This window comes from Schistocerca serialis, chromosome 9 (genome assembly GCF_023864345.2).
Source record: "Schistocerca serialis cubense isolate TAMUIC-IGC-003099 chromosome 9, iqSchSeri2.2, whole genome shotgun sequence".
Taxonomy (NCBI): domain Eukaryota; kingdom Metazoa; phylum Arthropoda; class Insecta; order Orthoptera; family Acrididae; genus Schistocerca; species Schistocerca serialis.
Window position 1 is genome coordinate 113,769,546 of NC_064646.1, and position 16,319 is coordinate 113,785,864.

General features: G+C 37.4%; 1 protein-coding gene across 1 annotated transcript in view; it reads right to left on the bottom strand.

Moving 5' to 3' along the window:
- The window catches only part of LOC126418654 (citron rho-interacting kinase), a 227,854-nt gene that overhangs the window by 181,578 nt on the left and 29,957 nt on the right, over positions 1 to 16,319 (bottom strand). The window contains 5 exon segments of the mRNA XM_050085532.1: positions 2,034 to 2,174; positions 7,118 to 7,217; positions 11,859 to 11,978; positions 12,058 to 12,235; positions 12,911 to 13,178. Of these exon segments, the coding sequence (XP_049941489.1) occupies positions 2,034 to 2,174; positions 7,118 to 7,217; positions 11,859 to 11,978; positions 12,058 to 12,235; positions 12,911 to 13,178 (807 nt within the window).

The window sequence follows — 16,319 nt, forward strand, 5'->3', positions numbered from 1 at the left end:
ATGAAGCTGCTGTATAATTTATTTTCAATTGTACCTCTGCATAATAAAATACTTTTTATAAATAATATATTGCAGCATTTGTTTTGTGATGCACATATGTAACACCTGCTACTACCAAAAATTTGTACTAGAAAAAGGTCTCTGACAAGCCAGTCACACAATTAAAAATAAATTATATGGCAGGTTTGGGTTCTTCCAAAGATTTATCAAATCTGTGAAGCAAAATCAATGTAAACAATATTATCAACAGCTTCTGTCAACTACAGAGAGAAGAGGAGAGGGGACTAAGCAATTACAGAAATATCAAATCATTTTATTACTAAACTGAATGTATCACTAGTCTTCACCAGAAATTAACAATAAATTCAAATTACTTCTCATTTGTTGTGCACTTTTCCTCTAACATTCTTCCAACTTCTCTTCCTATCTTTTTTCCTCCTTTCTCGATATGATTTTCCACCATTCCCTTACACATTCTGTCTTCCAATCCTATTGCAACACCCCCCCCCCCCCCCCCCACACACACACACACAAAAAAAAACCACCACAGTAAACTAGAATGAAATTTTCACTCTACAGCGGAGTGTGCGCTGATATGAAACTTCCTGGCAGATTAAAACTGTGTGCCGAACCGAGACTCGAACTCGGGACCTTTGCCTTTCGCGGGCAAGTGCTCTACCGACTGAGCTACCCAAGCACTCCTCGAAGAAGGAGAGCTTCTGTGAAGTTTGGAAGGTAGGAGACGAGGTACTGGCGGACTTAAAGCTGTGAGGACGGGGCGTGAGTTGTGCTTGGGTAGCTCAGTTGGTAGAGCACTTGCCCGCGAAAGGCAAAGGTCCCGAGTTCAAGTCTTGGTCCAGCACACAGTTTTAATCTGCTAGGAATTTTCACCACAGTAAACTTTTTGCCATCCAAGTTTGGCTCATGAAAACAAGCAGTGTAAAGCCTAATTCACACTGGATGTCAATGAAACTGAAGGTAACATCACACGCTAGACAGAATATTGAAATAATGTCATGTGTCTTACCCCCAGCACTGAATGGCAGAAGTGATATTATGAGATACATACTATCCCATAAAAAGTTGGGATCTACAAAACTGGAGGTGATGGGTTGAATAAATCATCACACACACATTACTAAAGGAACAAGCAATAGTAGTAATATTTACTAATGGCTAAACTAAAATTCTTACTGAATGTTCTTGACAAATGTTCTATGGTGAATTTTCCACACTGCTGAGGAGTGAAAGAACTGAGAATGTACCAACAAACATTTCAGAGTATTTATTTGCTCGACAAAATATGGAAATACAAACACATTAAATAGTATTTACAAGGCAATTCATAGTGCCTTTTGCTCTTTAGTGTGTTTTGCTTTCTTCTCAGTACCAAATAATGCAAAATAACTATTTTTCTCCTTCACAATATTATGAAAAGGAAAGTTGCCTCTCACCATATAGCGGAGATGCTAAGTTGCAGGTAGGCACAACAAAAGACTGTCACAAATAAAGCTTTCTGCCATTAAGGCCTTCATCAACAAACAAACAAACAAACAAACAAACAAACAAACAAACAAACAAACAAACAAACAAACAAACACACACACACACACACACACACACACGCACACACACACGCACGCACGCACGCACAAACGTGCAAATGTAGCTCGCACACACGACTGCAGACTAAGGCAACTGAAACCATTCCATTCTATTGTTGATGAAGGTCTTAATGGCTGAAAGCTTTATTTGCAATGGTCTTTTTGTTGTGCCTATCTGTGACTCAGCATCTCCGCTAGATGGTGAGTAGAGACTTTCCTTTTCATAATATTGTCACATTCCATCCTCGATTTTCTATTGTTTTATTTTTCTCCTTCAATATCATTGACTTTCTCATTGTTAAAGTAAAATGAAAACTATCTTTTATTTACTAGCAGTAACATTATTAAATTAATTTGACTTAAGAGATTAACCGAACACCCATTACATTATTTAATTTCTGTCAGCAGTACTTCATAAAGAGCACTTGCCTCTAATTGCTTCCTGAGTGCAGCAAGTTTTTCTTCTTGATCTCTCTGCCACTTTACTTTAGTGTCACGTATCAAGGCAATAGCTTTCATTTCATTTTCCTTCCACTCTGCACGCTCCAAATCTGTTGTTCTTTTTAGTGCCTGTAAACAAATGATTATATGAATTGCCTCACTACTAAAATATAACACACAAATAAAAGCGCAATCAAAACATTACATTAAGAGTAGGGAAAGGGGATCAATGATGACTCAGAATAACTGTCACTCACAGAATTCTAAGGAAAGGGTTCAAAATATGAAGTTGTTATTACAGTGATGCATATGGGTTTCGTATTACCTTATAACTGTCTGTGCGAGTATTCAGACATCACAATATAGGCATACAGGTTGTGTGCACACACATTCGGAAAGCTAGCAAAGTTTTCATTCTGTTCAAGCGCCTGTCAATGACTCAACACTCTACTATTCAGCGAGCTGTCACATATATTCCTACATTATTTACATTTTACCAGTAATGTCTATTACCATATCTGAATCATTAAACGAATGTACCACTCTGATGTCAGAAAAGTAACACCAGCATTAAGCTGCTCAGGTACAAATAATGAATAAATTATTAATGTTGGATAAAAATCTTTGAGGTTCACTACAGATTCTCTTTGTTATATTTTTTACGTTCACAGCTACAGTCTAACTACCCTTCTCTACACTAGTTGTGTTAAGCGCCAGGAATTTGAACCACATCACACAATGTTCCAAATGGATACAAGCAGCAACATGAAAATGTAGCATCAACTTTTGGCAAAGTTCACATCTATTTTAGGTGAAATTTACATCTAAATTTTTTTGTTTATAAAGGTTCACACATACAAATTTCAAAAGGTCATCACACTATGTCCCTGAAGATGAAGCCTTAGTGTTCTAAAATTGACTTTGAAAAAGTGGTAGGGGAGCTTTTCGGCTGGAACATTTGCTCTTGCAAAAGCTTCATTTTTTTCCAAAACTGTCTTTGCTCGTTTTCTTCTTTTGGCTCTATTTAAGCTTTTGACAAATGATTGTTTCTGTTGAGATGCAGCACCATTTTCCCCTCACCTTATTTTTCTTTTCCCAGCCAATTTTATAATTACAAAATCTGTAGAATTTTATTTTGGACTTTCACAACCAGTCATAGCCAAGCGACCCATACTTGACACTATGGAAAGGATTGACAAGGTGGTTAGTGTAGAAATACAATAGAAGGTAACTATTTGCACGTTAGAGGAAGATTTTTGAGGTGGTCTAAATACGCTGACTGGTTTTGTTTTCCTGTTGCTCTAGGGCAGAATGCAGAGAGCGAACTGGCAGTAAGCCACAAGCATAAACAAACTAGAATTATGTAGGGCTGTAGGCTTCCGTGGCCATTGTCATGGACATTAAAAACTTCTGTTGTTAGGTCATGTCATACTACTACTAAATGATCGATGTTTCGATACCTCTGCTGGGATCTTCTTTGGGATTTTGTGGTGTCTGCAGCTGACTGAACACTGTCAGCAACCGGTGTCATGTTCTCTTATAATGGAGAGTTTTCCTATGCTTGCAGTGGAGAAGTGGAATTACTGGGTAAAATTCTTGTGGCTACCATTGGTAAGCCATTGTCATCGGTTAGAAAGGGATTTTTCCTGCACTTATGCAGGAGGAGACTTATTGGTTAAAACTCCTCCTGCTGTTACTGATGGGCTGCCATCATTGGCTAGAAGTGGAATGGGCAGAGCAAGAGAGGGGGAATGTTTATCCAAAATATTATTGCCCACGGAGATTGCTTCCAGGACATTATATTGCTTGCACGCCACGGCTGCATATTCACTTCCTTGATGGCAGGGAGCCAATATGCCTGAAGCATACACTCCTCCTCTCTATTGAAGTTACAAGCATTCTTAGAAATTTCAATTGCTTCTCCAACTTTTCTTCTATAAATGTTGGTTTCCTTAACCAACACAAGTATGTTATTGAAATCAATGTCAAGGCCACAGTTCTCGTGATGTTTTGCTATCACCGATTTCACATGTTTAGTCACATGTAGTATTCATGTTCCTTAATACACTCTTTAACAGTTCTTCCCGTTTTGCTTATATATGCTTTACCGCAGCCACACATCATTTCACAAATGACACAGTGTGGAGGCAATCAGATGCATCTGTTTTGTGGAAAAAGATCCAAATGTTGTTTTTCCTTAGAATTCTGCTCAAGCATTCAGTGCCCCAAAAAAGAAACAGTAAATTAACAGAGAGAGAAGGCAGTTTATGGCACCCTGCCATCAAGGAAGTGAATATCCAGCCGCAGAGTGTGAGCAGTACAACTGCCCTGGAAGCCACCTCTGCAGACAATAATATTTTGGACAAACATGCCCCTTTCCTGCTCTGCCCATTTCACTTCTAGCCAACGATGATGGTCAACCAATAGCAGCAGCAGGAATTTCAACAGATAACTGTCCTCCAGCAACTGTGCAGGAAAAATTCCTTTCTAACCAATGAAAATGGCTCATTAAGAGATTTAGCCAAAAAACCCCTTCTTCAGTATTAGTGCAGGCACATTTCACTTAATATCCAATGACGATGACTACCCAATGGTAGCCATAAGAATTTTACTCAATAATGCCACTTTATAAGAGAATGCAACATTGGTCTCTGACAGTGTTCAATCAACAGTGGACACAACAAGATCCTGAAGAAGATTCCAACAGAAGGGTTGAAACATCTATAGTTTAGAAGAAATATGACAACCTAACAATCCAGAAGATTTTAACTTCAGAAACTAGAATCAAGCCACCAGGACAGCAGCCATGTTCTGTGTTTCTGTGAAAGCAGAACTGCCACAGGGATCTTTGATCTGTTCTGGTGTTGTGAGGATTATACACAAACTCCATGATGCAACAGGATTAGTCCCTCCACTTATTTCAAAATAAGAAAGGAAAACAACAAGCAAGATCTAATACAAAAGATTTCCTAAATGTTTGCCGAAATCAGCAGTGTCATAAGTGAGGCAGTTCGGACTCCATTTATTACCAGTATTTGGCACAACTAGAGTTCAAAACATCCTCCATCTAAAACTGCCATGGTAATGTCTCCACAAAAAATTAAAGTTTTGTGCTTTAGCTAGCAGACAATCTTACACATTTATTGGTTTTTAGAATGTTACGTCCCATGGTTGAGTCCTATGTTGCATCAAATGACATGCATCCTATACAGACCATTGAACAGCCCACAGCTGCCATGGCACCAGAGCATCGAATGCACTGGTATGTCATCGTCCTCATGGACTTTTTGTTTTGAAAACATGTTCTTACACACATTATCTTCCAAAATCAGGCTCTGCTTGATGGTATGCAATAGCAGTAATCAAAAATTGAGTACGTTTACAGTATTTATATGTAGAACATGAAGGTATTTCGAACTATCTTTGATGAAACAGTTCACCCGGATACATTCACTACAAAATAGAATTTATTACAGACTTTCACATTTTGAAGTTGAATTAACAACTATTGCAAACTGTGAGTTTTTCAGGTTCCTAGATATTAGTTTTATCTGTAAGAAAAATTTGCTAAGTTTCAGGATCCAAAGCACAGCTTTCTGACAATGGAGCAAACATAAATCTTTAGCTCTTACTCTGACTGCACACCCAGGTGTGTGTGTGTGTGTGTGTGTGTGTGTGTGTGTGTGTGAGAGAGAGAGAGAGAGAGAGAGAGAGAGAGAGAGAGAGAGAGAGAGAGAGAGAGAGAGAGAGAGAGAAACTGCAAGAATGATTTACAGGTTGTGTTTTGCACAGTTTGACATCAATCCACTATCTTCTACAACACAGATTTGTAATTTCTTTTTCCAGCTGTACTTTTTGTTCTGATCATGTTAGACACTACTGCAAGTGGTACGTTAATTTAATTGCGTTTACAAACTTCATTAAGAGCTCTGTGAAGAATGAAACTACAACACACTAGTACAAAAATTAAACTCGACTCCCATTAATACAATAACATTTTATCAACCTGATCCAGGTCAGAGTCAACCCTTTGAGCAATGTCAGGGTGAGACCTCGATCTGGCTGACATACTCATTTTTATAGGAGCTGGAGAGGAGGAGGATTTGAGAAATTTAGTTCCAAAGCATATAGCTTACTAGGAGTTTATTTGAAGCTAAATACACTTCCTTAAACTGAGTTGCCTCTAAGATGAAATTCTAATCTATAAGCAGAGGAAGTGATAGAATCACTGTTTTGTCCACTCAGAGCAAACTCTCCACACCCAACAAGAACGATGGCGAAAGTAGAAAACTCCCTGGAACATGCTGTAGAAATTGATCCAGAGTCCGCATCTGCCTTACAGTTTTGGTACCACAACCCACAGACACTGTCCATCTTATGGAGGGAGGAGGATTTCTTTGACTGGTGGTTGATGATTCCTGTCATGCCCTTCCATCCTCTTCCCTCCATATTCTACATACTCTGCTGCTTAGTGATTTTAATAGTCTTGGGCATACAATTTTACTGCCTGCAATTTTGACCTTTTGCCATTGTAAGCAGTTGCTCACCAGTTGTTTTGACCACCCCCAAAACACAATAATTTATTTTCTTATGTTTAAGAGGAATATGTAACACATCAAGACATGAAACATGTATATCTCTAACAAGAGGGTTTTAGTTCTCTACTGTACATTTTGGCAGTTGGTCCCCTAGTGTCTTAACAGAGAGCATGTGTGTCCATTATTGTAAAGATTTATACCACAGGTCTTACAGCTGATGATGTGCTTAAGGCACCAGGTTAGACTCATCAAGAGCCTGAGTTTCTATACACTATTCAAAGGTTTTGCTTTCTCATTTGTAAATATGACAATGCAGTGAACTTTGTGTAGAATATTGACAGGTTTCAGTGACATCATTTGTGACAACACCTGAGGGCCTCAACAAATTAGCTGAAGTTACTACAATTATTCACATGAAAGACAGCTGGACAAAAATGGTTTCACACTTCAAATCACTTGTCTGTCAAAAATGTGTTGTGGTGTTGGCCTTTTTGCTTCAGAGACAAGTTTTCTGTACATAACAAAGTGTTATACCTCATTGGCAGCTTTCAACTTTTGACATTTAAGCTCCACTTTCGCCAGATCATCTTCGAGAGACCTGCATCGATCTTCGAGAGCTGGTACACTTCTATCCCTGTAAAAACAAAAATAAAGTATATAGCACATCTGATATAATCAGTGACAGTTTTTAATAGCAGTGAATGGTCTGTGGTTCATCCTACAATTTAGCTGATTTTAATCTTCAGTTTTGGTAAATGTTTTGAATGTGTCAAACACATGGGGCTGTTCCACTGTAGGGATTGCACATCAAAATGCATGTTCCCCATGACTGTCACTAAACTTTCCATACAGCAACCTATGCTTCTGGCAGCACCTTGTAGGATCCCTTTTTCTCCCTTCAATTCATTATAATAGAAGTATCACCGTAGTCCTTTGCCCAATTAGAACCATTTATTGGATTTAAAGTAAAATTTTAGCCTATCCATCCAGTAACCCAGCATGTAAAACCTTCTAACATATCATTCATCTAATATTTGAGCAGTCCTCACATATTGCTATATTTGTATTTGGTGCTGCAATAAAAGTGTTAATTTATGATGATGCAATAAATTTACAAGGGCATTTTTCACATTTCATTTAACACCTAGCCAGCATACCACATTTAAGAACCAGCAAACAACAATACTATCAACTTTGACCTCCATAATTATGTCTACCAACGACAACATAGATTTTGATCATCAAGTGAAAGCAACTCACCATGCTCCAATGGAAAGGAGGCAATTAGGGAACAAATTTTTTTGCACTCCACCTCCTTTGCAAGTGAATTAATATTTACTTCAAAAAGTCCATCACTTGCTGCTTGGTTTTCTGTACAAAATGTTCAAAACTCGGGACCATTTTCTTTGTAGGAATGATTTGTTACAAATAAACACATTCATAGATCACTTTAGAGTTTCCTGAGCAGATACTATTGAACTTGCATCAATAATTTTATTTTATTTTATTTTTCTTTAGAAATGATGTAAACAAACATTTATTGTATTCCAGACAAATTGTAATCATAAACATTTCTGTTTCTTTGCTACGATTCTTGGATTACAGACATTCGCTGTAAAGAGAAAGTCTTTTCCCCCTTACTTACTTTGCAAGTCTGCATCGATTTAGGGGCTCTGCATCATGTGTCCAATAACTGCTACACAAAACTTTGTACAAATGACTGCAATTTTCAATTTTCATGAACATATATAATGAATTCATACAATATGCCATTCCATTGTGAGTCTGCCCCCATATTGCCGAAGTTCCTTCAACTATGCTGCAGAAGTTTTGCTGGGAAGCCCTTACACATCCTCCTTACAGTCCCAACCTCTTCCCATGAAATTTCCATATCTTTGAAGCCCTGGAGACAGAAATCTGTGACTGGCAATTTCCTTCAGACGAAGCAGTGCATGCCTGGGCACAATCATGGTTCTGTAGGCAACTGCCAACATTTTTCCATGAAGGCACTGATTGTCTTGTCTCACAATAGGATAAACGTATTAACACTCTTGACATTACTTTTGAAACAACAAACAGTTTATTTACTTTTTTCTATCAGTCTTATTTTCATCTGACTGCACCTTATTGCTTAAAATTTTTTAAACTTTTTTCACATCCATAAGGACCGTTTCACTTAGGCTCTGTGGAAGGTACATTAGTATACATTTTTTTTTTCATAAATATTTACTACGCATACTTGTTGTCTGACATGTTCTACACCTTGGAGGATCTCTCACTATGGATCTATTGGAACGAAAAGTACAGCTAATCTAATCAAACAATCTGCTGGAACCATTGAAAAATGGCAAAGGAGCTGTACAATTTTGTGCAGTGACACCACAATATGATTTATTGATCTTATTGAAGAAGCTATATTCATGAAATAATATGAAACATTCTGAGAAGGGAAGAGCTCGAGACAAGCAAGTTGTATAATAGCTATAAATACAACGTTAATGTTGGTGTATGTTATAGATAAATGAATAATCTTGTAGAACACTCTATGTTTGTGACAGTATGAAGGAAGAAGACACGAGGTTCTGACTAATCTGTACAAGGAATCATATGTTTGAAATAAACAAGTGCCCACAGTGCAGTTAATTTGATCTCAAAAATTTAAGATAGTCTTAAGAGTCTGGTAAGAAGTTTCTAAACTTGCAAAATGAACAAGCTGTATAAAGACTTTTGTAGTCCAAACAACAGATGATCTAGAAAAATTCTGAAAAAATCCTGTAAACATTCAAATTTTATTGATACTACTTGTGATACCATCACACCAATGAAACTTGCTTGACTAATAAGAGCAAAAAATATATATAAAATGAAGTAAATAATAATAAAACCACATCTCTAACTAAGAAAATGCTTAAGTGTGGAAAGTACCTGTTGGAATGTCAACAATATCATGAAAAGGATAGATTGCTACTCACCACAAAAATGACATGTTGAGTGTCAGACAGGCATAACAGATGTGTAACAGTCTTTTGTTGTGCCTGCCTGCAACTCAATGTGCCATCTTTACAGTGAATAGCAATCTATCCTTTTCATAATATTTTTAAGCAAGCACTAATAAACATTGTTCTAATGTGAAATTTAGAGATTAAATTTCTGAAAGGTTTGAGATAAAGCTTGAGTCAGACAGGGAGATGGTCCTCCCGCTGCTCTTTTAACTGTGTTCCAAAAAAGTCATAAGAGAAGGTAGAATATTGTTAGGAGAAAGCCAAATCAATGAAGGAGTTAGCTTTGGTTGCAAAAGGGACAAGCTACAAGTAAACACGCCTATCTTTTTCAGACAACCTAGCTATTTTTCCAGACTCAATGGAAACAGCCACTAGACAGAAAGCAGTAGTTACAGAAGGAAGCTTAAAAATCTCTTTTGTGAAAACCGAACGGATGGCCAGTATTATGAGGTACAACATATCACTTCCGTGGAGTGAGGAGTTGCACAATGTTAACAGTACTGCCAAATGAAGCTAGTCAAACATACATTATTTCTATTGGTCGTTTTAGGAAGTTTTCGATACACATATTGTATGGAGAATTTGTACTGTTTGTGTATGTTAACAAGTGTGATGGAAGCAGTATTTCTGCAAGAAGGGGATGGCTCTGCATTTTGGTCAAGCTTTCCAGCACCTGCCGATTTGGTGGTTATTCCGCACAGCTATGCCCCTGCCTCTGAGACACACTGTGCTCCATCAAATATTACCTGCCTTGACAACAGCCTACATGATGAAAAAAAAAAAGGAGAGAAAGTTCCACTGGAGAGTCTGCACAAATGCCTGTTAGAGGGCGGATGTTGAGCTGTCAATTTTGTTAACACTCAATGTAATTGTCAAAGATAAACTGCCGACAAAATCAAATAGTGGGCATCCAGGAGGGAACAATGATAATATTATAAAAAGGATATATTACTGCTCACCTTAAAAAACCACACACACACACACACACACACACACACACACACACACACACACACACACACACACACACACTCTCTCTCTATGTAATTTTCATGCAAGCACAACTCACACACAGATGACCACTGTTTACGGTCACCGATGCATGAGTTGTGCTTGCATGAATGTGAGTGTGTTATCTACTTTAGAAGAAGGCCTTTTGGCTGAAAGCTCACATGTTTAGCAGTCTTTTTGTTGTGCCTGTCTGCAGCTCAATGTATCCTCTATATGGTGTGCAGCAATCTATCCTTTTCCTAATATTGTCCAAATTGCAGACAACTCATTTGGTAGCTTGTTGAACCTAGATAAGCATGAATTTTATCTCCAGCATGGGGCAGATTTCACAGAAGACAAAGTCCAAGGAAACAAGGAAGATGATCCAGAGAGGGAAACAGTGCTACAAATAAACAAGTTTGTAATTGTAAATCTTTAAAGTACAGCACTGTAATTGATACAGGAAGTTCCTCTCCTCTGAATGTCCATCAAATATGGCCGGAAACATCCCAATTAAGACAGCCCCCAAGGCAATGGAATCTTATGAGAAAAAGACATTTTGGAGAAAGAAGCCATTAAAGCAAGAGCTATTAAGATGAAAACGGAGTACTACTTCACTGAGGATGTATGCACTATGATAAAAAAATCAGTATCTCTCAATGTTAAACTTAGATGCTGCCCTACAGTAATTCATCCAGGAGCACTATATGCAACAAAATGTTTATCTCTGAACAAAAAAAGCAATGATGGAAGCTGTGGAAATCACATAAAGAAAAATAATAAGGTAAATTTTCAGATCAGTTAAGGAGCAATCACAATATAGAAGACATCATGATAGTGTAATTTACACACATATTCCAAAAATTAGAGACATGATTAGGAAAAGAAGAATAGCTCACTATGGTCAAATCCGAAGAATGCAACCCAACAGACTGACAAAAAGACTTCACATATTTCAGTAAATTAAAAGTGGACAACAAATATTGCATAAAAGTCTGAAGGAATGTAGATGAATGGGTAAACTCAAGGTCAAAAGGAACAACTGCCACACAAAAAGAAATTGCAAGGTTCCAAAGGTTTCTGCGAGAAAGCCAAGAAGAGAACTGGAGCTACATGCACAGAAGAAAAACAGACAAAACTGAGAAATGATTATGGAAATGTGGAAGAAACAGTTTAAACAACAGTAGTCCAAAGTGGCTCATACATAGAAGAAGAAGAAGAATTATTGGTAAAGATTTCAGTTCTATCTGCAGTTACATACGTATGTAACACTGTTTACTTACAGATCTCCACTACGTTTCTCCATTTCAAGAAGCTTTTTACGCAGTATCTCTATCTCCTTGTTCTTTTTACTTATCACACTCTCAGGGTCTTCTGTCTTTTTTGGTGGAGAAGTGTCCGTTCTAAAACATCAACAAAGATACAGTAAACACTTAGGAAAAATAACTCAATCTCATAAAAGCAATGACAATACGTCCTTACTTTTCATTTGATGATATTTCATGAGAATAGGAAAAACCAATGAATGGTAAATTTCGTCCAGAGAACTCTTTCTTCACTTTAAAATCTTCTATTGACAATTTCTGAACAGGAGGCTCAAGTTCTGTGAAATTTGAAGTATCATCATCTCCTTTGACTGATGGAATAAATGGTGGCACAGCTGAAACAGAAATAAGAAAGTTCGTAAGTTCACATTAAATCTAAAAATTTATTCAGGTTACAGAAAGCAATGATTTAAGAAGTTATTAGTCAAACAGCATATTGCAGATTCTTAAGGCACACACAATGATGAGATCCGCTTTCAGTGGTTCCAGAAGGAAGTGACTGCTCATTACATGCAATGGTTCCATTGTCTGTATTCTACCTGGTGCTTTCCAGTGTCATATTACGTGAAAATTAGCAATTCTTGCAGAAATTTGTAGTTTACAGGAGTAATGCCAACAACCTAGGTATGAAAATATGTTTCCTAATAGTATGTATTCTATTCTTATAAGAACATGTTGAAGACATATGCTACAGAGTAGTTCACTTTAATCTATATAACTTGAACATGCACGTGCTCTTCATATACAGACACAGTTTTTCTTTGCACATTTCCCTTCTTTAGGAAACTTATGCCAACCCTTTTTGAGGAAAGTTTTACAACTGCAGTTCTATTTATTCATTTTCCTACAAATGATGTTTAATTATTGAGCTACAAATAACACCACACAAGCTGTCAACATCAAATTCTTACTTATCGTAATTTATATTCTGAAACTAAGTTTTAGAGCTGTTAATTTGGAAATCAATTTTACAGAGGCTTCTAGACCCTATTGTCGATATGAGTTCTTACATTCCCTCAAGTTGGACCAGTCAACGGAGTAGAAAAAAGGGTGTCGCAGGAGATGCTCATGTCCGAGGCGTGACGCAGCATCCTGCAGCAGGCCAGCAACCAGTTGCTTCAATGACTGCGAGGCATCAACATCTGGCGGAATCACCACTTTCCCAGCACAGTTTGCGATCTTACTCTGCTTGGTCGCCACGTCATCATTAGAAAATGGCGTATCTCCAACCACCATCTCGTAGGCCACTATTCCTAATGACCAGTAGTCACATTCAACCTGTACACAAACAAATTCAAATTAACATCTGCCTAAAGAAGTCATTTTTACAGACCTTCAAGTATCAGAAGCTAATTCTCTGTTTAACTACCAGCAAGCGCATACACAATGAAGTCAAAGTGTTTCATTGAGTCAACGAAGGAACTCTCATTACCACCACAGCAAATGTGATTTCAGAAATTCTATGCTAGAATCCAGCATCATCTGAAAAGATTGATGATGCCTGAAGGATGATACCCTCATGACAACACAATAGGATGGCATATCTGTTCTGGTGTGACCAGGAGAAGAACTAATTTCCAGAGACAGAGGCCCAGATCGAAAAATGTTTGTTTTTGTGAATATGGGACGGAACACATGTTAACATGTGCCCTCACCACGCACCATGGACAACTTAAGTTATGATTAGTGTCTGAGGTTACCAAGTTCAGATCTGCACTTAGTTAAGATTTGTAATTTTTACATTTTATTCTTACTTAAGTTGTGCATACATGTTTTGCATTGTGTTTGCTTCTGACGCAGGAAATAAATAACTGAATACATAAATAAACAACTAACACAGTTTCTAATGAAAATATTATGATGATGCAGAAGGTAACGATAAGATACAGGAACTGAGAGATGACATGTGCACACGGAGTATCACATGTCTTTGAATAAAACACATACTAAAAAATGGCTCTGAGCACTATGGGACTTAACATCATAGGTCATCAGTCCCCTAGACTTAGAACTACTTAAACCTAACTAACCGAAGGACATCACACACAGCCATGCCTGAGGCAGGATTCGAACCTGCGACCGTAGCAGACTGAAGTGCCTAGAACCGCTCGGCCACTGTGGCCAGCAAACACATACTAAAATAAATTATAATCAGATGATAAATGCCAGACTACGTGATGATTGGGAAGGGGGAGGGGGAAGAGGATGAAGTGCTTCTCTGGTAACCTCAAAATTTACTTCCCAACAATTTGAATGACTTGGAAATATAGAATACACATTTTTCCCACTGTGCCTGTCACCAGCAAGGGTGGTTTAACATGAGAACCTACATTTGAGGACATGTCATTTCTAACAAGTCTGTGTTACTCATGTGTGCTGCCATCCATTAGAAGACACAAACAAAAATTACATGGAAAAGTGGACTACTTTTGAATGGGGAGAAATAGCATGTAACACGATAAAAGCAAAATTGGATGCTATTTATGGTGACTTCATCAATAACAATAGTCAGTATTAGTACAATAAATTCAAACAAGGTGAAACATTTTTATGATACTCAACAAGGACACCCAGTGGATGGAGTTGCCAAAGAAATACTTGAAAAATTCACTACACAATCCATGCCAATATAATATTTGAATAAATCATATATCAACAAGAATGACAATGGTATGTCAACAACAATGATAACATTTTACCTGATAAGTTGATGGTGAAAATATTGTTGGCCCAGTGTGTGCTGCAATTGACAGCAGACAAAAAGTGAGTATCGAAACTATGTTTCAAGCAATTTAAGCAAGATATGAAGCAGCATTGAGTAGTAATCACTTTTGAGACTTGGATTAATCATTACACTTCTGGAAGCCATAAAACTATCAAAACAATGCTCTGCTTCCAGAGAATCTGCTCCAAAGATGGTTAATCAGTTCCATTGTCCAGAACAGTTGTGGTGACAATTTTGTAATACAAAGTGCATCACACTCTTCAACTTTTTAGTAAAATAAAAAAATGACCACTGGACAATACTACAGTGAGTTAATTACACCAACAAGAGATGGGAAGAAACATGGCGACATCTGGTGGTGACGAAACTATTTTTTCACCATGAAAACTTGCCAGCACATTTATCGGGATTTCTCACTACAAAATGGGACAAACTGGGCTGCAAATTTCTGGCTCACCCCTGTAATCGTGCTCCTAGCTCCCCATGAATTATTCACGGTATCAAACATGAAGTGATCCTTAAATAGAATATTCTGTTCGACAGAGATAGTCATTTACGGGTGTATTTTAAAAAGTTTGTCAATTCCTATTCTTTTTTGGAGGGATTAAAAATGGCCTGGGATCAGGAAAAATGTATATCCATAAAAGGAGACCAAGTTGAAAAATCACTATTTGGAAAAAATAAATAAAATAAAAAAGTGACAGAACTAGATTGATTTACCATCAAATTAGGGTGTGTAACCTACTGTGGAAGGGTACAAAAGTGGATCTACAGTGATCAAGTGTAAGTATTTACATAATGGAGACTCATGGGTTTTCCATTTTAAGTTTTTTAACAGGAACACGAAGGACCTGTATCTAACACAATAATCTCAGGACTTGTTTATTTTGCACACACTCACTATATTGCAATATAGAAACTGTGGAGCAAGTTAGAAATTGTTCAGAGTGCAGAAAAAGATTGATCTTTTACAGAAGCTCGAAATTTAGTGCAGAGTTCAATATGAGATGCTTATATTAGTTTCCACAACAAAACTTTGCCTCGAAACCTGGCAGAAAATCCAAAGAGTTTCCTGTCGTATTAAAGTATGCTAGGGGCAAGACACAATCAATGCCTTCTCTGTGTGGTAGCAACGGAAATACTATCAACGATAGTCTTGCTAAGCAGAATTACTAAATACAGCCTTCTGAAATTCTTTCACCAAAGAAGACAAAGTAAATATTCCAGAATTCGAATCAAGAACAGTTGCCACCATGAGTAACTTAAAAGTAGATATCCTTGGTGTAGTGAAGCAACTTAAATCACTTAATGAAAGCAAGTCTTCTGGTCCCGACACTATACCAATTAGGTTCCTTTCAGAATACGCTGATACAGTAGCTCCATACTTAACAATCATATATAACCACTCGCTAGATGACAAATTAAGCTACTGTATCTACAGTAGCTTCATACTTAACAATCATATACAACCACTCACTACACAACAGATATGTACCCAAAGACTGGAAAGTTGCACAAGTCACACCAATATCAAGAAAGGTAGTAGGAGTAATCCAGTAAATTACAGGCTCATATCATTAACATTAATATGCAGCAGGATTTGGAATATATATTGTAAACAAACATAATGAATTACCTCAAAGAGAACAGTCTATTGGTAAACAGTCAACACAGATTTAGAAAACATCGTTCTT